The sequence below is a fragment of the Solea solea genome, chromosome 20 (assembly GCF_958295425.1).
Source record: "Solea solea chromosome 20, fSolSol10.1, whole genome shotgun sequence".
NCBI classification, from domain to species: domain Eukaryota; kingdom Metazoa; phylum Chordata; class Actinopteri; order Pleuronectiformes; family Soleidae; genus Solea; species Solea solea.
In genome coordinates this window covers 9,917,261-9,944,152 of record NC_081153.1, presented here as the reverse complement: position 1 = coordinate 9,944,152, position 26,892 = coordinate 9,917,261, and the positions used below count along the sequence as shown (strand labels likewise).

At 43.0% G+C, this 26,892-nt stretch overlaps 2 protein-coding genes across 5 annotated transcripts in view; one reads left to right on the top strand and one right to left on the bottom strand.

Moving 5' to 3' along the window:
- kiaa1522 (KIAA1522 ortholog) overlaps nt 1-21,287 on the top strand; it is a 32,324-nt gene extending 11,037 nt beyond the window's left edge. For 2 of the 4 annotated variants that reach the window (XM_058618722.1, XM_058618725.1), the window contains 8 exons: nt 13,993-14,151; nt 14,336-14,379; nt 14,498-14,636; nt 15,164-15,274; nt 15,371-15,537; nt 15,634-15,831; nt 15,923-19,463; nt 20,151-21,287. In XM_058618722.1, coding sequence (XP_058474705.1) covers nt 13,993-14,151; nt 14,336-14,379; nt 14,498-14,636; nt 15,164-15,274; nt 15,371-15,537; nt 15,634-15,831; nt 15,923-19,463; nt 20,151-20,191 — 4,400 coding nt within the window. In that variant the 3' untranslated portion in view covers nt 20,192-21,287. Of the gene's footprint in view, nt 1-11,817; nt 12,153-13,992; nt 14,152-14,335; nt 14,380-14,497; nt 14,637-15,163; nt 15,275-15,370; nt 15,538-15,633; nt 15,832-15,922; nt 19,464-20,150 lie in introns of those variants that run through there. The other 2 variants (XM_058618724.1, XM_058618723.1) reach the window with 2 other exon arrangements.
- Nucleotides 21,288-21,388: 101 nt separating this feature from the next.
- Nucleotides 21,389-26,862, bottom strand: yars1 (tyrosyl-tRNA synthetase 1). The gene is made up of 14 exons (XM_058618726.1): nt 26,741-26,862; nt 26,084-26,156; nt 25,837-25,983; nt 25,569-25,744; nt 25,327-25,456; nt 25,111-25,191; nt 24,717-24,809; nt 24,461-24,596; nt 24,259-24,344; nt 24,020-24,155; nt 23,818-23,924; nt 22,860-23,053; nt 22,616-22,757; nt 21,389-22,384 (listed from the first exon to the last, which is right to left on the bottom strand). Exons 2-14 carry the CDS (start codon nt 26,138-26,140, stop codon nt 22,274-22,276), a joined length of 1,596 nt encoding a protein of 531 aa, XP_058474709.1. The 5' UTR covers nt 26,141-26,156; nt 26,741-26,862; the 3' UTR covers nt 21,389-22,273.
- Nucleotides 26,863-26,892: the final 30 nt, after the last annotated feature.

Sequence of the window (26,892 nt, the reverse complement as noted above, 5' to 3'; positions counted from 1 at the left end):
TAAGTGTCTCTGAAGCACCTGAAGAACAGGTTTTTAAACAGAAGCTCACACTGATCTGTCAGATAACGACGTTACTGAGATTACTGCCGTGGATATTTCACCTTTTTATCCTTTTTCCTTTTGTCGTTATCTATCGTTGACTTCAAAGGTATCATTTTAATGACAGTGGCATAACAGAAGCCTCAGTTTATCAACTGTCACGGTGATATGATCACACGAGTATGAGCTGGTGCATTAGAATATCACCAATGGTATTTATCAGCTCAGCAATAAAATATGGCCGACATGAGTCAGAGCCACACAGCAATAGCAATCGGTCACGAAAGACTTCCCATTCGGCCCGAAATCGAGTCCCTGATGCTGCTGGTTTCCACGGAAACAGATAACCCTAACAAACCCAGAAGCCTGCGAGATAATTGTGTGGTGTTAAGGTTTATCTGGAGTCAGGGTAAAAAGACTGGGCAGTTAAATGACCTCTGTCATCACAGCATCAGGAGGGCATTTGTGTGTGTGTGTGTGTGTGTGTTTACAGACAAAAAGACTAGAAAAGTACAGTCTTTAGCAAACAAACACATCTTGACTTGATTTTCTCTCATGGTGGTCAATGTCTGTGTGTGATCACTGCCCTCTGTTCTCCTGTATTCACCGTTTCATTCATGAGGAGTTTATTCAGAAACCTGGGGTGTGAATGCATTCCCACATTCCAGCTTATTCCTTCACGCATGGCCACACAAACACCCGACTTCTCAGACCATGCGCGCTGAAGTGAGGCTCCGCCCCTTCTTTAAAAAACACGATTCTTGCTGTTCGTTTCATGCTTTGGGCCACAGCTAATGATAACGCTTCGGATTATTATTTTTTTTTTTTTTTACTTCTCCGGGGGATGACTGCACTCCATGAATTATCAATGACCCCCTGCACACAGAATGCTACACTCTCAAAAGCTGCCAGCTGAGCATGATAGTCACAAAGACGCCCATTCATCTGGTGGTGTGAGAAAGGAGCGTCCACACTGCACCAGATTAGGTCACTGTGAACTCACTTTGCTGCGTCCACAGGTGGTTAGTGACGCAGAGGGAGCCAGATGTACACACACACACACACACACACACACACACACACACACACACAGACTCATCCCACGCTGACATCCTTTCATGCCTGGGTGCTTTTGAAGTTTTATAAAATCATGTGATGCAGCTCATGGGCCTTCAGCTGTTCCATATTCTTATAACTGTCCACTCCAGGAGAGTCTGGTCTGGCCTGATGTGTCTCCGCGTTAAGATAAGACGTCAGAATGATCCAACTAGCTACAAATAATATAGTCCATGTAATCAATTACGCATTCACTGTAATAAGAATTGGAAGAAAAATGCAGCTTTAAGGGCCGTAAAAAAGATTGACAGTTGAAGAAAAATTAGAAAAAACTTCAGTTGAGAGAATATAATGGAAAGAGAAAGAAAAACATGCACACGATGTGTAGGGCGGTGTCAAATTTAAGAACGAGGCTGTCCGTGCGGGTTTTCACCTTCATTTTCATTAGGTGCAGGGTGTGATATTCTATATTCTGTTACACTGCTGCCGGCAACCGTTTGCCAAAGCCTCATAATTTCTGTAAGCGGGGCTAAGACGCGCTCGTCTTGCTCCTCCTTTGAAGATTAATTTATTTGCGAGCTGCCATCAAAGTCATGGACTTCCTGCAGCGAGACGAGGCAACACACAGCTGGATAAAGGGAGGAGGATTTTTTTGTTTTCTAGCTCTATTTCTGTTTCTTTCTGTACAAGCTCAGTGTTTTCCCTCGCTTTTCATGTATAAGTACAATACATGTGCCATACATAACCTCCACTACCCTTCTATTTTCTCTTCCTAGCACAAGCCACATAACAGACGAATGAGGGAATGTTTTTTGTCTGCATCTGCACACCAGCGTTTCCCTTTCTTTTCCACAACTTTCTAATGTCTGCTTTTGTCTGTGCTGGAGGCTAAGTACTAACTCCTTGTTCTGGTAAAAGCCACTGAAAAGCCCTGTCATTCATCACGTCTGTCCTCCTTCCTGTGACATCAGGATTTTCTCAGGACCTCAGGGGCAGCTGCCCTCTGCCTGCTTTAATTGTCGTTGTCAATTTTTCACCTGTAACATCATGTTCTGGCCCGTTGCGCCGAACTGTTGCCAGTGTTTACTTCCCTCCTTCTCTGTCCTCTCCTTCTCGTGCCCTTCAGCAGCAGGAACTTTTGTTTTCTTCCTTTTTTTTCTTTGGCAGCGTGCAATTGTGGTTGGTCTCCATATTCTCGTACTCTAAATGTAGCATGGGGAATTTTTCAGTCATTGGCCGGCACCTCTGAAGCACTTTCAAGTTATAATCATTCCCTCTAAATGAGCCACAGGCTGTAAGCGATGCTCATGAATGCACAACCAAAGTGTTCTGTTTGTAAGTTTCGAAATTTAATGACCTGACCCAAATTCACCTTGAGCTGCTTTTTTCCCGGTTTTGTTTAGTCTGTGGTTTGGCGCAGGGAATAATTAAAGCTGCAGCAACAATTTCATATAAACAGTGGATCAAATGACTGCCGTTCTCATCAGCTCTCCACTCTTTCAGTGTTTCAGATCATTGCATTGTTGTTACATCCAAATAAACGTACACGTTTCAAGCAGCAGCAGCGGATAAAGCCAGTATACATTACATGTCCTGCACATAACATACAGTTATAGTATGTCACTGCATACAGTGGTGACTTTTATGTCATGATTGACAGAGGGACGTAAAGCGAGACAGCTAGCTCAAACCGGTGCTAGCAGTGATTTATGCCGCGTTTCCACCAAGTGGAACAGTCGATACATGTATTTTCTTTGCGTTTCCTTTAGGAATAGTACCAAAATAACCTTTCCATTGTTCAGTACCCTTCCCTTGGTGTACCAGAGTAACGGTACAGTACTGTACGAGTGGCGCTAGCCCCGCGACAGTCAGCCAACTGGGCGACAGAAAAGCGTCACTCCCTAGCGACCGGTGTTTATTCAACGCCCGCAGTCTATTCTCATATGAAGCCTGACGTCTTGTTTAGACAAACAGACACAAACCGAGCAGAAAAAAACCAAATAAGCTGTTCCGTTGTTGCCTGTTACAACCACTACGCCGGTACAACGTCACGCTACGTATACTGTTCTCAGTCGAAACACAAGCCTGATTGCTTTACCGTTCCAAAGTGTACTAAACCAAACCGGACTATGATGGAAACGCGACGTTAGCAACAGATGTTACAAACTGGAGCTATAACAGTCAAATCCAGATGTTTCTAAATGAGGTTGGTGGAGACCAAAAAGGACAGAAAAGGAGACAGGATTTTGAACTTGCATTGATGTGGTGGCTGGAAACACGGGAAATGAATGCGAATCACTCAAACTCAACTGTATAAAAAGCTACTGCCACATTATGAGGTGACAATATTACAATGTGCTGTTTGTGGTCAAACATATGAATTATTGCAGGTTTAAGCTGTGAAATGCTTTTAGGTGAAGCTACAGAAAAAGTAAAGACAATTGTTTGGTTCAAGTTTCATCAGTGGACGACCACAGGTCGTTGGATTTTTGTTTTCCTGAGTTTTCTGTAGCGGAGTGGTTCCACTGTCACTGCTATAAAAGGACTCCAGTGTTTAGATTGTGTAATGGAGCGGAGTCCAGTAGCTTCCTGCATCAGCAATGAAATTGAATTAAAGCATTACTTCATACTATTAAACAGCACATACAGAGAGAGACCTGTATGTGACCTTGCTATACAAAGGCAATTATTATTATTATTATTACTATTATTATTATAGATCGGGGGGAGCAAACTCAAATGACCTGGAGGCCAATGAGCATCTAGTCTGGTCAAGCGGGGGCTGACATAGAGATGGGCAATATAAGATATTCATTATGATATTAGATGGAATTGCAAAATAAAATTGCCTGTTTTGATACAAAAGGATTCACAATAAAAACATGTTTATGATGCACAAAACAGAGAATTAAATAGAACATTTAGCAAATAATGACAAGGATAACTGTGATTAAAACAGCTTATGTAATTTCATGTTGAGTGCAATACAATTAATAAAGCAACCCAATGTCTTATTAGTGTTACAAAAAGTATTGCTAGCAAATATATTTAGTCTTATATTCTGTCTCGATTCCATCACCTCGCACAGTGGTGGGCGGGCCGCATGTAATCGATTGGAGGGCCACATGTTTGACACCCCTGTTATAGATGGTGACATTTCAAGAGAAAAACACAACTTTTCTGCTCATTTTGGGCTTAGTTTGACAAAGTCTCCGTGTCCACAGAAACGCTGTGAACCCAAAACTAAACTTCACATAAATGAGTCCACCTGGCAAGAATAAATCTAGTTTGATGAAGTACTATAATCAAGTTCTGATCTCTCTCTCTGTCAAGATTAAAAACAATATTTTTATCAATAAATCTGAAATTTTATCAGCGCCACAACACAACTTGAATAATAGATTCAACACTATAGGTCTTGTTCTGACATTGTGACTGACTTGTAGCTGCCATGTTAGGTTGCCTTGAAATAACTCTGAGCACCTGAAACAACTGCTGCTTTAGTCGGAGAGAAATCGTAACTACCCTGCACGATTAACACGTTTCCTTCCTCCAGCACACCTGGTTCAAATGAACAGGCTTGTGTAGAGGTTAGCTAATGAGGTGCGTTGGAGCAGGGAAACATCTGAAACATGCAGGACAGTGGATCTCCAGGACCAGGATTGAGAAACCCTGGTCTAAAGGCCTGTACTGTACATACTCCTCTTAAAGAGAGAAATGTGTGAGAAAACAATGACGTCATTATTTTCTCGCTGCTTGTTCTCGACACATCATCTGGCCAGAACTTTTTTCCTTGTGCGGTGCCCAACAACTATTGTGTGATTGGCCAGAAAATGGTAGTGGGCGTGGTTAATGCGGAAATGTTGTCATGGCTTTCTGTTGCGACAGACAATAAAGTTTTCTGATTCTGATTCATGAAGATCAGTAGAAAAGAAAAACTCGAAACAAATGAAGCTACTATATGAACTTGTACAGGTTCACAAATCTAATGATATATTAAGTATGATATACAAAGTCAATTTCTGTTCTAACGCTATACTTCTGCTTTCTCTTTACAAAACAGTTGATCGTGGCTAAATCTGCATCTCAAATAAATATGATAATGAACACAGAAGCCGCAGCTAACCTTAAGAGCTTGACAGTGGTGTCAGGACTCGTGCCGGCAAAGAGGTTAAGCTGGGGGAGCTGTGTGTCTGTGCCAAGCAGATGGTGTCAAGTCGGTGCCAAACGCGGTCTCTCTTTCTCCATCAACATTTTGGCAGCGAGTCTACGCGAACATGCTGTCGCCTTTTCATGCCGATTTACAAGTGTTTCCAAACCGATTCAGCGGAAATGGTATTGACTTTTTTTTTGGTACAGGCGAAAGGGGGCGGCACAGTTCATTTGCCGCGCACAATGGGATTCCGCTGAGGGAGAGTGACGGGGAAGAGTGTGTCTCTGCGACAGTAATGAAGGCGCACACATTTGGCAGAATGAGTTGTTGTCCTGCGCGGGGCCGGACAAACACGCAAACAGAACTCCCTCACTTTAGCACCCTTTACACAGAGTGTGGCGCTTGCACTGCCTCAGCGTTCATGTGCGTGAACAGACTTCATCTGTTCAAGCCTAATGTGTCTGGTGTGATTTGGATGACACGCAAATGAACTTAGAGCCGTCGCTCTCGCGATGTCAGCAGATTTTTTCCGCCCCCCCCGCCCCCCCCATCTGAACTCTACTCCTCCTCAGCACATTCAATAATGATAACGCTGAAATGTTCTCATCCATATTTTGCCGTGGCGAACGAGCGAGTACTTTTCTATTTTCCGTCGTTCAACAGACGCTCCGTCCATTCTCCCGTGTCGCAGCACAAGTGGCCGAATCACATGGGATTAAATTACATTATAGAGGCGACCGAGTCCATGAACAGAAAAGAACAGGGGATTATTGTCTCACAGAAGGAAAGACCGTGTGTGGAAATCTTTAACGTTTGGGTGCCCAAAAAATGAGGTGCATGACGTTTGGCTTACAGAGGAAGTGGAATACATACACTGTGGTTCACAAATGAGGCTGCGCCGGGATTGATTTGTATTCTGTATTATTATAAATTAAGAAAAAGTCAAGAAAGTTGGCTACAAAATATCTGACTGTGGAGAGATAGGGTATTATCTTGTGCCGCTGCAAAACAAAAAATATATACAGTAGGAAATCTGTGGAACAAGCATGGAATAGTAAAATTCAGGATATACAGCTTTGAAATGTGTATATACGTACTGTATATATATATATATATATATACATATGACTTCCATTTGTAAATTTCATTTTTATGTACAGTAGGTTTTTCCCTGCACCTAACCGCACAGGTAATTTATTATCTGTGATGAAATTAACATCCTATTTTTCCTACTCATGTGGCAGCAGATACATATACGTTTTCCTTCACTGATTAAAATAAATAAACGTAGTTATAGAGGGCGCCAGCAAAGAGGTCAAGGAGGTAGCGGCTGATGTTAGCCTGATGTTGTTGTCATTAGTCATATGAGCAGATCCTGGTGTGTTTGTGCCGATATCCAATAATACATGTGTAAGCCATATTTCATTGCCAATGTCATGCTGATAACATCATGCTTATCATACTTATTACAGAAGTTTGCCAAAAGTTTATTATTTTCTTTTAAATCAGAAGCGTATGGCTCGTCAAATCACATTACTCTATTAGAAAGTCGTTATAACCAGTGGATCTGATACTTATTGGGTTGTCTTTTCATTTTAGTTTGTTTCTGTTGTGTAACTTCCTGTGAGTGCATCACATTTGACAGAAAAAGAGATTCAATCTGAAATAAGAATGAGACTTGAGGGCGAGTGGGCCTGCCCTGTCCTGTCCTGCTCAGAGATGCCACTGCAGGTCTCTCATTAACTCGTCAATCATTCTAAATGAGGCTGCTCACCATTAGGGAGGCGGGGCTTCATATAACTTAAAGCACCTGTGGGCTGTTTTTTCCTCTCTTCCCAGCTGTTGTCTGTTTGTATTGACTACATACATATTTGAGTATTATGTTTGACTTGCAGAGGACATGTGACTCTGTATTTAAAACACATGCTAAGTAGGTTTCTTTCTTCCTCAGTATACGTTACACCGTCTGCTCTCTGGGTGGTTTTGTCTGGAGGCCTGCGTTTCTCTGTAATTTTCCAGGGTCACACAGGGGACTCGAGGGCTCACTCCAGCTGGCGAGCAATAATCGTATTATCTTGTTTTCAGAAGTGCTTATGAATGTGCTGTGACAGTGGGTCAACTGTGTCTCTCCGCTGTGAGGCTTCCCCTATCTGTGTGTGTACGGAGCCTTCACTTTGGCGCTCAGAAAGATTTTAATTATGAAATGACAAACGTGAAAAATGCCTCATCCTTCTTCAGGGGGAAAAAAAAACACACCCACAATCCTCTCATCAGGTTGAGCGAGAGAACGAGAGAGGAATAAAACTCTTATATATCGCTTATGTGACGATACGAAGATGACATCGCGTTCTTTTAGGGGAATTCCATTTCGTAGTGTTAGATTTTAACCACTACCCCTTGTAAGGGGCAAGTGGTAGAAGTGAGAAATGGGATTGGGCCTTTGTGTGACATTGTGGAGGGTGCTGATGTGCAGTCAGAAGTTGTGTTTCCATTACCCTTAGAAATAGCGCAAAACCTAAATATCGCAATCAAAATCCAGGTAATGGAAACGCCTCATTTTGGAAAAACCACTCAAATGTCGCTAAAACATTTGTACGCTCTCGTGAGGTGTTTATTCAGACGTGTCGATATAAAAGTTTATCACAAAAGTGCAATGGAAAGTAGCAATAATCGAGATCACTGATCCAGCCATCTTCCTCATGCACTTCTTCACCTTCCTTTAGTCACTTTCTACACCTCTGTCTTTGTCTCTATGTCCACCATGTCCACCATCCCCTTGCATACATACATGCATGCATGCACCTCTGGATGTTCTGTTTCTCTCTCTTTTGCTCTCCCCGCACAATCGTTAGCTCTCATCAGATAAAAGCAGTGAGTAATGACGCAGAGTCACCTGACCAGACGTGAGCTGTGATCATAAATAGATGGAAAATACATGAGCTTTTTTCCATTAGATCGATTGTATATAGAGGGCGGAGTTTAGCGCGCTTGCCTCTCCCTCGCTGGTTAACAAGACATCCCCCAGGGCGGGAGAAGCTCATAACTCAAGTCCATCACGGCGGCCATAGAATACAAATCAGGGTAGTGGCGAGTTAGCGCTGAGTAATGACACCTGTGTGTGTGTGTGTGTGTGTGTGTGTTCTGGTGATTGGAGGTTTATTGCTGGTCACATTTTAACCCTCTCTTCCTGTACTGTGGCAGCTTCATTAGCTTTCTCTATATTGATGGAAAGAGCACCTGCAGGAGAAAGCTGCTTTCATCCTTCCTTACTAATACGTATAAGATATTTTTATTTATTTTATTAATTTATCTCATCAATTAATAAACATGTAATCACTGAAATACAAGCAGGGGTCATTTTCAAGGTGGGAACCCTGTAGCTTGTCATGCTCCAGTGGCCAAGGAAGAATAACTACTGTATCACTCTCTTCCTGTTTACCTCCGCCCTCTTTAGTGCAGTGAGAGAAAGAGCAAGAGATTAAACCGAGGACATGAGATGAGCTAATGCTCGCCATGTGGTCACAGTATGACGCTTTCCACTAAGTGCGTGTGCGTGCGTCAGGGTTTGGGGCTTGGTCAGTCCACTGGGAGTCATATATTTACATTTAGCTCTGACAGTGAGCTGGGCCTGCGCACGTTACGGTTTCATCTGACGACCTGCTCTCTTTGCAGAGTCATACTCAGTGTAGTGTAGACGGAGTCGGAGCAGATGCTGGAGCAGGACAGATAATAGAAGAAGACAGCGGTGGCGAAAGCATTTAAATTCAGGTTGTTTATGGTTTTTGGAGTGAAGGCGAGACCGATTTTATTCTCTGTCATTTTACAGAATTTGGCACTGGCAATGCAAACATTTGAAACAAACCTGGTGTTACAGCATATGTTTACTATGCTTATGTAAAAGTCAGCATCAGTGTTCGTTGGTCTTTACATGTTTTTTTTTTTTAAATTGTTATAAGTGTTTACCCACACGCTATGAACTGTCTGCGAGAGAGCGGCCTCACACACTCACACCATATTCCATCTGACGAGAGAAAACGTTTAATTATGTGTCATGAAAATAACCGTACACAGAGACTAAGTGTTGCCTCTATAACACTGTACCACATACAGTTTAATTTTAGTTACACAACACATTCTGTAGATGTAAATCAAGTCATTACTGTTATTTAGAACGGGGCTGCGACTAATGAGCCGTTCTTCAACACGCTGTTTGACCTGCTAACAAGGCCTGTCGTCTGCCATAGGTCATTTATGATCATATCTTTAAAATTGTGCAGAAAATGGTGTGATTAGTCCCTAAAATGTCCCACTGTTTGACTTTAAGAAGCATTTTCAGTTGAGTTATCGTTAACTTTCTCTCGAGTCTGGGGTGTTTTCTTGAGCATAAAGTGAGCATGTGTTTCTTTCTTCCATTGTCATGCACATCCACATTTTGCTTATGTGGTGGAATTGTGTGTTGTGTACACTCAATTAAAGGCATTTGAAGCCCCCCTCTCTCTCCCCCTCTCTCTCTGCCCTCTCCCCCAAGACCAGATGGTGTCTCTGAAGACCATCTAATGAATATTGATATGAGGGGTCTTGGTTAACAACAGGGGGGGTACACATGCCGGGCCACAGACTCCCAAAATTGGCACTGAGCTTCTTTGAGGCGACTAAGCGTGGAGAGATTTTGTTTTGAAGAAAGGAACTTAAAGAGCCACGTCACCACACAACAAAGTGGTTTTCTCATGCACATAAGATCCCATATGTTCCATATTGGCCCACTGTCTTTCAGAAAATGAATATGGATGGAGGAGATCATGAGCATGAGTTAGTCATCCATCCAGATACTTGTTAGAATAGATGAGTGAGAGCGGGAGATGGAGTGTGCTACGAGAGGCAAAATAAATGTCAGGAGCAAAGGGAGCGTAAGGTGAGGAGATGGACAGGTTAAGCTACTAGCAGCATTAATCCTCCTCCGATGTCTAAAGCCCCTTTTCCACCTATGCTCACAGCTCATTAGAATCAGTTAATTAAAACTATTTGTTCAGAACTTCCTCCATGACCGGAGCACAGACTCAGCAGTGCTGTCGCTAAATACACCAGACTCTCCCCAACATATGTTTTTTTGGATTGTTAAGTCTTTTTTAACTGATCTACAGTTTGGCATCGTTTGGTTTGCTTCTTGTGTCGGACGTCTCTTCCTGTGACGTAGTAGTAACCTGATACCAGGTGCAATGCTAGTGGAAACACAACTTAACCACGCCATAAAGTCCACTCCCTGCTACCCTTGGGTGTAAAACCACCACCAGTACCCCGAGCTGCTCAGTCTGACCTCTGGATGTGGTGGTGGTGGAGATTTCTTCACTGAAGATATTTCTTATGCTCACTTCAGTTTTCAAGTGCCAAGGGTTCTGTGTTGGTGCAGTGTGACTAATTGTGTCCCTCGCCTCCAGCTGGTCCGGGTCTATGGGCCAGCTGTTGCCCCCCTGCCGTCCCACTTTATTGGGAATAAACATCCATTGAGTAGATCAAAGTGCTGATGCGGCTGCACCAGGGAAATAATGCTGGAACTCAGCATCAATTGCATGTTTGGCATCAATTGCATGGGTTTTTTTTTTTCTCTTATTTTGTATCCCTTCATATCCGTGTCATATTTCATATCCTCTGCAGTTTGTCAGGAAACATTAGTAGGCACATTGAAACTCATCCACACACAGCACCATTAGAGATGATGAACTGAGGCTATGTCAGCTATTTATAACCTCTGTGTGACTGTAGGTCTAAGGAGGAGACAGGAAGAGGAAGAGAACGCTGCGAAGGAGGAGGGGGGGGGGAGTAAGATGCACGGTACATTTAAACATTGTTGCTGTGCTTTTTTTCGCTCTGAGGACGCAACCTCTGCTGTCAAACAGAGTCCCTGTAGCAGTTGAATAAAGAGACAGAGCGTCAGACGGATAGATGCATGATGCTGAAGGCTTTCATTAAGGAACAGACAATGTCAAATTATCCCCAAATACATCCGTGATTATGGTGTACATGACGCGTTTACTGTTGCCAAAGTTGGAAGTGATGACAGTGAACACAAATAAGCGTTTTTACCTCTAGAATTTGAGATTTATTTTTTTACCGAGAATTAAAACTGCCATATGTCCTTTTTAAATTAAATACATAATAAGAAAACAATGCATTTTTATTAAGGATCTTTTCATCTGAAATAAAAATATGAATCCACAAAGTATCATGGTATTTTACGATACAACATAGTTAAAATTCAAAGTAAAGCATGCTGCAAATGATTTGTTTTTCCCCCCCAGCTGATATTTTATGGGTATAATATGAATTTGTGGTTGAACATGGGCGGTGTTTTTGTCTGTCCACTCACACGTGTTGGTCTATATTGAGCGATGTGGGGGTGGAGGGCTCCTGAAAGCCAAACTTTGACAGCCGTTTTGCTGGTGGGGGTTTGTTCCCTTTGACAATGGAGAGGGATTCGCAAAGCAGACAGCCAGCAAGAGCGACAGAGCGAAATAGAGAGAGAGGCAGGGAGAGCAGAGGGGGGAGGGAGGGCAGAGGGTATCAGACTCAGGGATAAGGCAGCTGGGACAGGCTGCTTTGGCTGGTACAAGATCTTTTTGTGCACTTGTCCTTCCCAAGTCACGAAGACCTGCAGGAGGAGAGAGAGCTTCTCATTCCTTGTCACCTGTTGTCAAGCTTTTCATCATTTTTATGTTCTTGCTAACTCAGAGCATCAGGATCTTCTCTGTCACATTAATTTTTTTCTCACCAGTGACAGAAATAGGACTTGTTATTATTCTGCCTTGCACAATATTCGGATTTTCTACCTGCTATGGCACTAGTGTAGTTATGGTGATCTACTTGAGGAAGAGCATCCATTCTCTGCTGACTGTCTTCAAGAAGAAGGGTGAGTGCCGACTCTCAAACTGGCTGTCACTTTATTCAGACAGAGATGAGGGCGTTTTATAATTTACATGACATTAAAACTAACTTTTTTTGGTCAAGGTTAATGGATTTTGTGGACTTCTAGAAACCTTGCTTGCTCCGTTGAGGCGACAAGGTGATGGATTGCTTATTTGCTTTTGCTTTAATAAGACTGTGTGCAATCTGCACGGGCAAGGAAGAATTAGTGTTAAATGCAATTTGGAGGTCCTCTCTAACGAGATAAAGGGCTTAAATGATCTTTTGGTGATCGTCTTATTCAACCAATAGCCCTAAACCTTCATCAGAGGTCTGGCACAATCTGAGTGAGGGCCACTTCCCCCAAACGGTGGTTTAAACACCAGCTACACTCCTGTAAAGTCCTTGAGATTCCCCTCTGTTCTTCCACACAGTCCCAGGTTCCTGGGATTTCCCACAGTCACTGACAGGGGAGGGCATTGTGTCTGTGCTGCTTCACCTGTGAAGAGGATAAGGGTGGGAGTGTCTGATACCTTGAACATACACACACACACACACACACACACACACACACTTGTACAGTTTGTACATCCACATTCACATAGTATTACCTAACCAGGTGAGACTGAGAGCCACAGTATTGAAAGTGACAAAGGAGGGAAAGAGGACACCTCACATTGGACCGATTAGCTTAAGGAGCAGCCACTTAACACAAGTGCCATGCGCTGCACGTTGAGACCCGACAGTTTATGTTCTATGAGGAGATGGCCACCAAGCTGACACATAATTCCATGAAAGTACACGGACATATTTAAGACAGAATAGAAAAAAAAATTGGATGAGAGATGGTGGCGGCAGCCCATGACCAAGCAGAAACAGAACTGGCCTTGTGACTCATTCAAGTCCCCGTTAGGTCAAGGGCTGGGGCAAGGTATCCAATCCAAACTAGATGTGCCCCACAGGGGCATGGAGGCAATCCAGAATATCTAATCTACCAAGGACGAGCAAAAATTAGCTTGGCAGTACTTCACTGTTGAGGGCCAGGCTTGGACATCTGGCCACCCAATTGCACGGCTGAGGAGATTTTAAGGGTTTTTTCTCATAAAGTCCTCATAAAATAGACCAAAGTTAAAGGCAGTTCTTTTTTCTTTTGCATTGTCCATTCATTCAAGAGGACTCAGTTTTCTTTCTGTTGCACGTCAGCACTGAAGCGGTCACTGTACTCTGCTTTGGATTCCATTAAAAGAGTGAGTGTGCAAAAGAGAAGGGAGGTGCTGTAGTAAAATCGTGATGTTTCTGTCCTCTGTAGACAATTATTTGATGTGGACCTTATTTATCTGAAGAAGCCAATAGTTTATTTTCCTTGAACACACTCCTCCATTAGCTACAGCTGTCGCTCTGCCTTCTTGAGTCCGGGGGCTAAAACATAGGATCTGTCTACTGCAGAATACAGTAGTTAAGGATGAAGGGAACCTTGAGTCCTTTGTGTTTGTGATGCATAGATTTAAGGAAACCACAACACTGCCTCAAAGCGAACTGAACTCAGAAGTCCTGAGTTCTTTTTTGGAGTTCCCATAATGTGTGAAAACACCTTAAGAGTGTTTTTGCATCAAAGGTGCAGCAATTAATGGATTTACACTTGCACCAGGGCACATTGCAAAGCTGCTTAAAGTGCTGAGACATGGACACATGTGGATGCCAGACTGCATTACTGCATTTGTGTTGGTGCAAGAGAGCAAAGAATTGGAGGTTCAAAGACTCAAATGTGGCCCAACAACCAAAATGATAGAAAAGGGGCGGAGGAGTATGAATAAAAACCCATCAAACACCTTCTCTCTCTTTCACAGCTGGCCCGAAGGGTAATGAAGACCATAAGAGGTTGGCGGTCCACTACACAACGTCACAGCACCACCAGGAGAATGTATTCATTGAGGGCAGCAGGCCACAGTACCTGGAGGACCTGCACACTGAGGCTCTGGAGGGACTGAAGATACTGCAGCAGGAAGGTCAGTCATATTTAGAGGGTTGTCATTCAAACACACCAGAACAGGCTGTTTGCATGTGCAGACATCATACTCTGTATTATCAAAATGATTAACGTTCGTCAATGTCTGTATTTTCTATGAAGGTCACTATGATTACAGCACTGGTTGGTGAGTGTTTTTAACTCGGTCTTTTGGGTATTTACAGAACACAAAAATGGAGAGAATTTTGCTGACGATGAAAGCATCTCTGTAAGTGCACCAAAACCTCTGAGGATCATGTTCTCTGCACTTTTTTCCACAGCAAGAATGTCACCTGACTTAATGCTGCTGTGTGTGCATGTATGTGTGTTTGTGTGTATCCCTACAGTCCTCAGACACCCTGCGTCCAGAACAGGATATCAGCTTCAAGGACGGAGGTGAATGTCAGGATTTGGAAGCCACTACGGGGAATAGTGATACCACAGTAGCTACTTCTGTGTCCACAAGACCATTGCTCACTCCACAAGGTATATAGTAGCTCTGTGTGTAGAGAGAAAATGTCTTTATATTGTTTATCGCAAAAAAAAATAGGAGCTAAACTATGCTTGTAGATGAACGGAGTTCAATACTTTTTTTTCAATACATTCATAGATCTCAAACTAAGTATGCACAGCTCATCCCTGGTTTAGTGCCTCTGCAGTTATATTGTGAAATCAAAGTTAAGGAACTTGACATGCACACATTCACTGTCACACACTAAAACACAACTGCAGCTTTTTTTGGTTACTGAAAAGCTCTAAGCATTTGCAGACAGCACTGCGGCTGCCTCTGCATTTCACAGCTGGAAGGCAAAGGATGCCTTTCTGAGTGCTGCATGTGAGGAGTGGGATTAGTATTCTTATCATATTTCAAACTCCTTAAGAAAATTGAGTCCTCTACAATATGGGTTTTAATGCATCATTGTGTACTATCCATTATTTATTAGTCTACAATTAGTGTTCCAAATATATTGTTTGTTTGTATTACATGACCCAACATGTTTTTCTGTTTTCAGGTTCTACATTTAAGCCCCCAAATACAATGAAGAGCGTAGATACTAAGAGCAGGAAGATGAACAGGAGGACCACCATCATGGGTATTCCCAACCAGGTCCAGAAAGAGCTTGGTATGTTTTATATTAACATTATCCTTGCGTAACCATTGTATGCTATATGTTCTTTCAAGTAAACATGTTATTGACAGTGACCCACCCTCTCTCTAGCACTACACAGAACTTCAACCTTCCAGCCACTTGTTTCTGTGCAGCACCTTAATCAAGATGGCCAGGTCACCGACAGCCAATCAGGCGTCGTTATTATCCCAACAGTTGATGGAGGGTCTCCAGCAGCAAATAAAGAAGGAGCAAGAGTGCACCTTTCAGAGTTGGAGGTACAGTTAAGGGCTTTAATTAATTTAATTAATAAACATGCATTTTAGTATTTTCTTCCCCAATCACTTGTGAATTGTCCACGTTCCACTTCTAAGCAGGCAGCCAAGGATGAACAGCTTTTTAACAACCACCTCCAGGCTATGTTCAGGGATGAGCAGACCCTCGACCTCGGCTTTGGTTCCAGTGTCTGTCCCACCTCCAACATGAGACCCAAGTCCCTTGCAGTACCTGGCATGACCACCTCCTCCACCTTCTGTCCTTCATCAATGTTAAGCTTTCTCCAAGAATCGCAGGTAAGAATTCATTTAGGCTGTTGGTTAAAGATAAGGCCTTAAACTTAAGATGTATTCTTCTGAAAACATGTTCACATTTTTTTTCTTCTAGGGTCCAGTGATGTCCATATCACCTCAGGCCACTTACTTGTCGACAATTATCCCTAATGCCGTCTTGCCAGCCTCGATTGAAGTCATAGAGATAGACCGGAGCCGCAGCCGGACTCGTGGCAGCAGTGTCAACCACGGTGGTAGTGTCCTCACTGTTAGCAAAAGCAGCCTTGGATCCAGAGACTCATCAGTCAGCCCTTTGTTGTCCAGAAGATCAGACGGAGATGGTTTCCAGACTGATCACTCGTGCAAAAACTCCACACTGATGCCCAAATCAACTTCAGGGTCAAATTGGAGTGAGTCACAGTGTTCAAAGACCATTATTTTAAATCCCTCCCCAGTGTCCTCTAAAGGGAGCCCACGCATTGGTAACTGCCATACGGTGGGACTTAATGAACAGGGAAGCCAGCAAGAGCACTGTGGAGGAGATCAAGACCATGTCAGTGTTTGTAGCTCAGTAAGCACGATTAGCAGCCCTAACAGTAAAGGTGAAAATATCGTAATAGTTCAAGGATCAGAGTCTGGTGGGTCAGGTTCAGTGACTGTAGAGGAGGATGCAAAGAACAAGTGCAACTTCGCACGCAGTCTTTCAGTTATGAAGACTAAACAACCCCCGGCACCTCCACGGAGAACAAACTCTCTTCACAGTAATAAGTTCAAGAGTAGCTCCAGGGTTCTGATGGAAAGCCAAGATCTCAATGACTTGATGTCTGAAGAGGTGGAAACTACTACAAAACATGCTGTAGTGAAAGATGACATCAAGTTGGTCACAGGAGGTAGAAGCAAGATCACCAATCCTGTATCCAGTTCTGCTTGGTCCAGCTCTCCAGAAGTTTCCTCCAGTCCAATGATCAACACACAAAACCCTTCTAAAGATGCTGAAGGACCGCCACAGCCACTGTCAGAATCAAGGAGCTCCTCCCCACAGAAAACACCTTCAGAAGAGGAGGGGAAGTTTGAAAGGACCATGTCCCCTTCCAGTGGCTACTCCAGCCAGAGTGGAACTCCAACACTCTCCCCTAAAGGTATCTCCCCAACTTCCCCAGAAAAACAGAAGAAGCCTATTAAACCTGAGAGATCAGCGTCTCGGGCCTCATCCTCAGCAGCTTCTCCTTCATCCTCTCTTACCTCTTTATCATCCGGTACATCTGAGCCTGTCAATCCAGATGTCTCCACATGTAGCACAAATCTTCTTCCACAAGTAACTTCACCCACAGTTATACCAAACAAACTTACACCAACTAACAATTCTTCAACTCTGAGAGTAGAATGTAGAGATCTGTTAAACATTCCACCACCTCCCAAGGTCAAAGCACCATGTCCTCCTCCTCCAGAGACATGGGTTCACAATAGGCGGACCATTGAGTTCTTGTGTGGTCCCATTTCCAGTGTCAGCAAAGAAACCCACAAACCCCCCAAAATACACGACAGCACAGTTAAACATGCAGAAGTCCAGCCTAAAGCCACAGAGGAAGAGCAAGATTTATTTCAAAACCAGATAGCCTTAGTCGAACCTGTCACGGAATTGTCAGAAAGTGAAGAAAAGTCGGAGGCATTCTTAGCAACATATCCCACAGATGCCCACAAAGACCTAGAGAGCAAGGAATGTCCAGGTTCCAAGACAGAGGGAGTACAAACAAGTGCAGATGCTCAGAAACCAGACCAAAGTAGTAGCCCAGTAGTGACGAGCCCCAGTAATCAAGAGATACATCAAAGGAAAGGTCCCCCTCCTGTGATGAAAAAACCCATGACAATATTGCACAAAGATACGCCGTTGTCAACAGAGCAGCCAGCAGAGACGCAGCAAAAGGAAAAGAGTAGTCGTAACCAGGTAGAAGTTAATTCATCTGTTGAGAACAACGTAACATCCTCACACAATGGGGTAATTGTTTTAGTGGATAAGAGTAATAATGAGATGGATAGAATTGAGGTACCATCCATGCAAACACTTTCTGTAGAGGCACCCAAGGTCAGTAAGGTCTCACCTCCACCTACCCCTCCCCCAGCATACCACCCTACACCTCCTCCCTCACGAAAGACACCTCCCTCATCAGTGTCTACGCCACCAGATGACTTACAGAAGGTAGAGGAGGAGATGCCTGTTGTTGAGTCTTGCTGGCCACCTCCTCCACCTCCTTTGGAAGGGGACTCAGTCTTTGATGGAGAAGACGAGGTAGACTTTCCTCCTCCACCACCACCATTCCTAACAGACAATGTGCCAGATGTGATTGACAGCTGTGTCAAACAGCTAGACCTTCTCAGCGGGTGTACCGTGGCGAAACAAGACGTTGGAGACACAAATAAGGATTCAGGTGAAGGTGGGACTGTCATACAGGAACACAAACCACATTTGCCAGACACTGTTCCACAATCAGAAGTATATGATAACAAAGCAGAGGTTACAGTGCAACTTTCAACATCTAACTGTGATGATGAGGGTTATTGCAAACCAGAGGAGCCTGTTTCATCTCTGCCAGATACTGTCCCACCTCCACCCGTAGAGGGACCTCCCATGCCAACAATTACACAAGCAGAAAACCTTGTATCAGTCTCTGCTTTAGTTCCTTCCAACAGTTTCCAGAGACGAGACTCTCTGAAAACTGAAGATCAGTCTTCCTCTGGGCCCACTGTTAGTGCCCAATCTCCAGTTATAGTCCCAGTTGCTCCCCCCATACCAACAGAGACTCAGGCGGTTAATTTTAGAAGACAACCCAGTATAGCATATCGAGACACCCGGAGCAAGGAGCTTCTTCCCCGCCACAGAAGTGCACCCATTCCTAAAGAGGATGCAAACATACCTCTCGTCACTCCCTCTCTGCTCCAAATGGTTCGCCTCAGATCAGTCAACGTGAATGAAGATCAGATGAGCGCTACTTCTGAGGACAAACCAATAAGCCACGGAGCTCCAGTTCAGGAGAATTGCCCAGTCTCAGTCCCAGGACATCAACACATTCCACAAAAGCCCATTCGCAAGTCTCTGTCTCTAAAATCTTCACCTCAGTTATTCACACCATCCTCTGTGACAATGAACTCTCCCTCAGTGCGCTTACAGGAAGCCATACGTATGAAAACTGCAGCCATGTCTGCAAGAGATGGGCTTCCATCCCGACTGGGTGTAAGGTCACTCCCCTACAACTGCATCAGTGAACCCGCAGCTCTGTCTCTAAAATCACCTGAAGGGTGTGACATGCACATGTCCCCTGCCTCCACAGCCAGCTTCATCTTCTCCAGGAGCGCAAAAAAAGTCGTCATCGAGACTGCAGCTACCTCCACATGTGAAGCTCAGGCAACTCTCAAGAAAAGCTTGGCAGCCGAGCTTGTGCAGGTGTCCGACCAGCCAAGGGCTTCCACTGTCTCCAATGGTGGAGTGAAGTGTGACAAAGTTCCTCCGCCTGTCGCTAGGAAGCCGGTACATGGCAACATCAATCCTCCAACGCATCATCCTGTCTGCTCAGGAAAGACGGAGAACAGTGTTAAAGGAAATGGGGCAATAGGAGAAGTGCAACATGGAATAAGTGGAATAACATCTCCTGAGACGACAAGTAAGAGCAACAGCATTACTTACAAGAGTGATGTTATGAAATGATCTGTGCTTAAATCAACACAATAGAGAGACTGAAGCCTCTTTCGTTCCCACTCTGCAAAAGTGAACTTAATGTTGGTCACAGAGTAAAACTGCCAGAATCAGGCTCAGCAGATTCCAAGTGTTATGCTGAACTGAGGTCAGTTAGAAGACAAAAAACATGCTTAGATTGTGGCCTATTTTGCTACAGCGACAACACTTCTAGCATAGTGTTGCTTAACGTTCTTAAGAATTATTGCTGTCCAGTGTGTTTGGGGCGTACTGCTGCTGAGTATGTAAAGTCATCCAGGCTGAGTCAGTGCACAGCTTAAATCAATAACTCATGTGCAACTCCCTGTCATGCAAAAGCAGAATGCAACGTCTGGCATTACCATAAATCAGCTCAGCACTTTAACATTGCCTTAAAGACCTCATTTTGTGCTTTTCATGCCAGAAAAAAAGAAAAAAAGAAAACCGGACACACAGCCGTCTTCTTACACAACACAAATGCTTCTCGTCTGCTTCCAGTAAAATATATGAGCAAGTGCTTCAATTATAGCCTTAACCAGAAGCGTATGAATTAGTTGGGGACAGAATAGTCACGATGTGTGTTCCTGTGACTGTGTTGTCGTCTAATGTCTAACGTGCGCTTGTCTTCTCCCTGCAGCTACAAGGGTGACAGCGGACACGATTGAAACACTGTTCTGAAAGAGACTTGTGCTGATGAACTGACGACCGGACCTCTGTCAGAGCGGCAAAAAAGTTAAAGGACAACTCATGGCAAGAACTGACTGACATTACTGAGATTAAGCTCAACTATCTTGAGTGTTGTGTGTTAAGTATTCTCCAAAAGCCTTAGCCTGTTAATGGCCCTCCTTTATATTTATGCAAAAAAAAAAAACACATGTTGCTCTCAATTTCTTACGATAGCTTTATTCTGAAGTATTTTTCTATGCCGTAGCTTATTTCTAATTAAGGCCCCTCAGGATGAAACGGTGGCTGAACTGTAAAATATTTGGCTTGTGTGACACCGCCTCCTAGAGGTTTAATTAGGTAGTGCTCACTGCAGCTGCAGAGTGAAAAAGTGTCTTCAACTTGAGGTTGTCAATTTTTTTTCCCTGTTGTAAATGTACTACAGTTTTCATGGGGATTCAAGCAAAAAATCCACAACACCCTTCAGCTTCTGTGTAAATATCTGGGTTAAAGTCACTTTTACTCCCGGTTCTTCACTGTGTGGACATACTAGAAAGAGTATTTGAGAAGAAAGGAGTGCTGCAAATCCACAAGAATAGACGGTTGCAAAGCTATAAACGAAAAACCACGAATACTTGACACAAATTAAGATGTTTCTGCTCACGTTTCTTGGTGTAGCGAGGGGTCAAACCAACACGTTCTAAAAAGCCTTTCTAGCAAAAAGAAAAACAAGTATACTATTTATTTATGTGTGATTTCCACTCTTGGCACTGTTGGACACATTTTCCAAAACAATATTAAAGATTCTTTATGATCCGAATACCACTTGTAGGGCTGTTGTTGTTGTGAAAACTGGCCTTGGATGATTGATACACTGGAGAAGACCAAGTATGAGGTCATTTTGTTTTTATTCAATAATCTCTTAACTAAATCTTCTGCACAGGACTTTTTGATGGAAAATCAAGTTCATTACTATTTGCACAAACTGCTTTCCCCCAGCAAAATAATCAGTGTGAATTATACTGACCCTAATGGGTAAAAAAAATCAACTTTTTGATGATTATAAAGAGTTATGTAGTTATTACTACAAATAAATTTTAAGTGTATTAAATTCATTGTCCCATGCATTCCTTCTTTATATCTAGTATGTTATGTCCCACCCAACAGGTTTTCCACATTTCTCTCACCCAACAGATACATTTGAACGCTGCAAACCAATGAATTCAGTATTTATTTCATATTTAAGATGTATTTGATTTTGACATATCTGTATTTACCTGAAACCCATAACACCATATTTATGGGTTTGACAGATTGTTTTCCACTGCACTGACATTTACCATGAATGCAAAAAAAAACAAGAAGTTCAAATTTGAACACAGGAAAAGATTTTGATGCTTTAATTCCCTTTTATGTGAAGAGACCCAGTTACATCTGCAACACTAAATAACAGGGGTGTCACGATTCTCCAAATCCTTGACTTGATTTTCAATTTCAAGGTCTGCCATGATTAGACTTTTTCTTTAGTCTAGGATAATTGGTTTTATGTCATGATAACTCATTTCATTCTTTAATCTACATGTGTCATGATTGATATAATGTCCATCATTTATTTGCATTGTAAGGCCCTAATGTCAAATTTCAAATTAGTATTAACAATATAAACGTAACAATAACTTTTAGAGTTAGTTTCAATTGGAAACTAACTGTAAATGCAGGACGCCACACTGGGGGCGGGGTTAAATCCTGCATTCTACCTTTGCTTTCGGAGGTCGAGATTGTGACGTCGTTCTGATCGATATTCAATTTGCAATCGAGATCGTGACAACCCTACTAAATAAACAACAAGAAATGAATGAGTCAGAGGTTTATGAGTGACAAGTAAGCGGCTCATGCTTTAAGAATGTAAATATTGTTCTTATAAAGTCAAAGCAGGGTACTTTGTGTGAGCCGCTCCGAAGCATATTTGGCATCTACATCTCGTTGTTCTCCAAGAAAACATCCAGATGAAGTAAGACTGTTATCGCCATTGGAAATTTGTCGATGAGCATTTTCGTTGTTGTAAGGTGGTCGGCAGGAGCAGCTTAGGGGGCGACTTTAACTGATGTTGCCTCCTTTCAGTGTTTTACACGTGATCTGTCCGAGTTTAGTCATGAGCTGCTTGTCTTTCCACTGAGCGACACATTCGTCCGACACCTTCAGGTCAACCTGGGAAAAGACGGGGAAAATCAATCAACTCAGTGAAGCATAAACCGCATTAAGTACACAGTACATCGAAGCCACAATACCATGTCAGGGAATAGTTTTTGAATATTTACACATTAGGTTATATTTCAAAAATACTTAAACTAAAAACTTAACTTATTCCTGACTTGAAACATGCATCAGACAAAAAGGCTCCATCTTATTTAATGGAAGAGAAGTCTGACTGAAACATACCTGTAGTTTCTCCCACACTTTCTTCTTTGGGTTGAGTCTTTCGTCGGCTTTCCCGGTCTCATATCCCTCCACAAAGACTCGTTCCCCAGGTGATGAACCCTCTGGTGGGTCGAGAGGCTCCACCCTCCTGGGCTCCCCTTCACTAGAATTCAGCCAGAGCGAGTGAAGACATTAGGCACGAGCTATATTGTCATATCTTTGAGTGGGGGGGGGGGGGGGGGGGGGGGGCGGACATGGCACTCACATAGCGGCACATAGCAGCATAGCCTGAGACTCAATTCCTCGCATCTTCTGGGGTTTCAGATTGCACAGCAGCAGCACCAGTCTGTCCTGCAGGTCCTCCTGTGATATATAGGCCACCAGCCCACTGACTACCGTCCTTGGTTCTGCCTCACCGATGTCAATCTTCTCCAGGTACAGAGAATCAGCGTCTGGATGCTACGGTGGAAGGAAGAGAAAACCATGTGAATACAGAAAAAGACGACTGGAATACTAATACACTGTATTGTATTAATTAGAGGTGGAAGAGTTCACAAAATCCACAGTTCAGTATCAGAGCTAACAAAAAGTTTAACAACTGTTTGACTTTTGGGTAAGAATATAAAACTTTTTTTTTTTTAAATCTTAAAAGAATAAGTTTTCTTGTTACAAAAGAACAGACTAACAGCAAACACTGAACAGACTAAAAGATAAACACCCCCATTGCGTTAGTTATGGATTGTGCCCTGGCTGACTTCTCACCGGGTGACTGTTTAAAATGCTGCGGTGAGTAGAAGTTGCCCTTTCCTTACCCGATTCTCTCTCCTCCTCGTGCTGTCTTGTTGTCACGCTGGGGTGATGCCTCCGTAGATGAGCAAAAGTGTTGCCGCTGGTGTGAGCAACATGTGTTGCACAGCGCTTGTACAAAGTTGCCGTTTTATCCACCACTTTTTTTTAAACTGCTGTCATGATAGGTAACAAGAAATCCAAAATGCCTCTGCCTCGTACCAAATGAAAAATATAAACGTAATTTAAAAAAAAAAACTTCCCTGGGTTACTGGCACAAGGTGTAAGACCTACTGATACTCAATCTGTATCAACGTGCCACGAATCGTGACGTGTGTACAGGTTCACTTAAAAACCGGATTTTTGTAAGTGAACTGTTCCACCCCTAATATTAATCATACTGATCTGCAGATCAGGCATCAACTGACAAAATCTACCTTCTCCACACTGATGACCTTGCCCACTCTGATGTCCAGCCTGGAGGGGGCCAACTCATCATCTCCTCCTCCTCCTGCTGCTGTTGCTTTGGCACCCTTCCCTCCTTCTAATAAGACAAAACCCACATGCACAAATAATAAGTATCTTCTTGCAACATTCTGACAACGGATAATGGAGGATAATGGTGGGTTCAACACTGACTTGTTTTTGATGGGTCAGGATATGCAGAGTTGGTAAGCTTGCGGAGCTCAGGCGACGCAAACTTTTTTCTGATTGGCTCCAGCAGTTGGTTTAGTACGACTTCCACTGAGGCCTTCAGGTCTCCTGGATGGATGACCTGATGAGAGTGGATGAGTGTGGATAACAACAATGATTTGACACACAGAATAAAGTGAAAATTAACAGCATTCTTTAATAATCGAGTTGGATTTGTACTCTACCTCCTCAGAAAAATCCTTCTCCACCTCCTCAAACACAGTGTAGATTTTGTCTCCACCCCACTTGGCGTCTCTTTTGACGCAGAACTCTGAAACACACATAGATCCCTGATATTAAGTCACATTTTTCTTTTACACATGGAAGAGAAGCAGTAAGCCAAGAAGAAGATAAAGAAGACAAGATTTATTTTTTTATTTTTTTCACCTCCACGGAGAGGGAAGAGGACATATTTGACAAAGGACAAGACTCCATTGTTCTGGATGTTGCCTGGCTCACAGAACGCCCTCTTTAGCTTCTTCTTCACATCTTCTTTGGAGTCTAATATGTCAATCTTTGACTCCTGCAGCCACAAAGAGACAATTCATCAATGATCACAAGCTTTAAGAGAAGTGCTCATACAGAAACTGAATTTTAATTCACTTTTCTTTTGAAAAGGAAATCAGTATCTCTGTAGCCTTACTTCCTCTGAAGAGCTCATTTTGGCTCCTGTCAGTCCCGGTACCATTGGATTCATCAGATGGGCACGTTTAGCATAACCAAGAGAAGGTAAGTACTGGAGAAAAAAAAAAAAAAGGACCAATACATTTACATTCAAATTGTATAATTCTTGTCAAAAACGTTTAATAAGCTCTTGCCCTTAAAAAAACCCACAAAAAAATACTGTATACTGTATACCAGACTTGTTATCGAGAAAACACAGGTAAACAAACTGAGGTCAACAAGAAGCAAAGTGAAACATTTGCATTGATGTGGGATAAAGGGATAAAGTATGTGTTGAAAATAAAAGAGGTGGAGCAGATAGTTGTCGAACATGTAGAGAAGACAGAGGGTAAAATATTAAACTATGTAAGCACCTTCTCAGCAAGAGTGAAAATTTTCCTCTGGTCAACTCCTCCAAACTGGGCATCCACCTTTAGGTACTCCTCATCCAGAGCCTGAGGAGAAACACATGTCATTTTTATATTAAGGAAAAACAAACAAAAACAGCATTTATATTCAGTATGTATACACCATAAAACACTGAATTGACGTTAATATTTTTTGTTTCATTTGTCATCAGCTATCATCACCTGCAGTCCAGGGTAGAGCAAACCGCTCATCAGAGGGTGCTCCACCTGTTTGACGACCTCAGCTCCAGCCTTCTTAGCATCATGAACTGTCACCATGGAGGATAAGCGGTACACATCCAGTGTGTACTCTCTGACCAACATGACAAAAAAGGAGTCTAAGTTAATACTCTGATATTTCAGAACATGTAATGGAAAACAAATGCATGTGAAGACAGTCTAGGAGTAACATGGACAAGACTGACCTGCTGAGCTGGTAGTCCGTTCCTTTGACGAACTTGAGGTTGTCCAGAGGGACACCAATGCTCTCCAACATGGCCTTGATGACCTGTTCATAGTATTTCACCCTGAGCTCCAGCAGCTCCCACGGGGCTTTCATGTTGTCAAGGTAGGCATGCAAGTCTGCAAACAGAATAGTGACCTGTGGGAAAAAAGAAAGACAAAGCATATTTGTAAGTCAGAAGTACACATCAGCTCATTGTAAAACTAGATGTACAATGGGGCCGTATCCACCTCACATCCAGCCTTGAGGAAGTCCGCAATCTTGGACATGGGGACAAAGTAAGCAACATGGGGTTTGCCAGTGGTTGCTGTGCCCCAGTAAACTCTCAGCTCTCTCTCCTGAAGAACCTGCTTCAACTTATCCTCCCCAAGGACCTCCTGAAATGCACACAAACAAAATACACAGATTCATGAGATCAATGGCTGCAGGTGGACCTCAAGTCACTGGAGTATACATTTGCATTTGAGTCTCTCCTACCTGGAGGTTTCTACTGATGAGAGTTAACTTCTCATCTGGACTCAGCTGATCTGCCATGGCCAGGGCCTTCTTACTGTGAACACAGCAGCCAATGTAGGAAACGTGTGAAGAGACACTGAGAGTCATATGAAGAGACACTGAAACTAAAAAATATCCCTATCTATATACCTATTTATCTACTTCCACACGTTAAGTTGACAAGAGAGATGCCACGATATATTGATCACATAATTACCTGGCCTTTTGACACTTACATTTTAGATCAAATAAATTACATTTAAACCATGGCCAGAGGTAGCTAATCGTATTAATACAAATGAAGGTGTACAAATGACCAAGCAACAGCAGTTTACTAAACAGTATGCATTCTGAATTTAGCAGAAGTTACTAAAACATAGGCAGCAGACAGTCGAGCCTCTGACTTAATGTGACATCAACGTCACGCTAACCTGAACTTAAAGTAACGTCATGCTAGTAATGAATCAATGAGCAAGCTACGGCTATGTAGCTAGTTAGCAGCACAAACATGTGTGCTAAAAGCCACCCGCTCGAGTGTCGGGTTAAAACTCCAGTCTGTTTGTTTATGTACATTATCAACTTGCGTGACGAAAACACCACTCCAGACCATAAACCGCCGCGTCAAAGCTGATGCCTTACCTCAAAGCGCGACTTCTTGACAGCGAGACGTGGGAGACAGAAGCCGGGTGGACTAGTCTTGCGTCAGTGAAATCTTCAGTTCTGCTATCGATTCAGTACAGACTCCACTCCAGGGGAAAGTAATCGAGTCAAGATTCCACACAACTACTTTG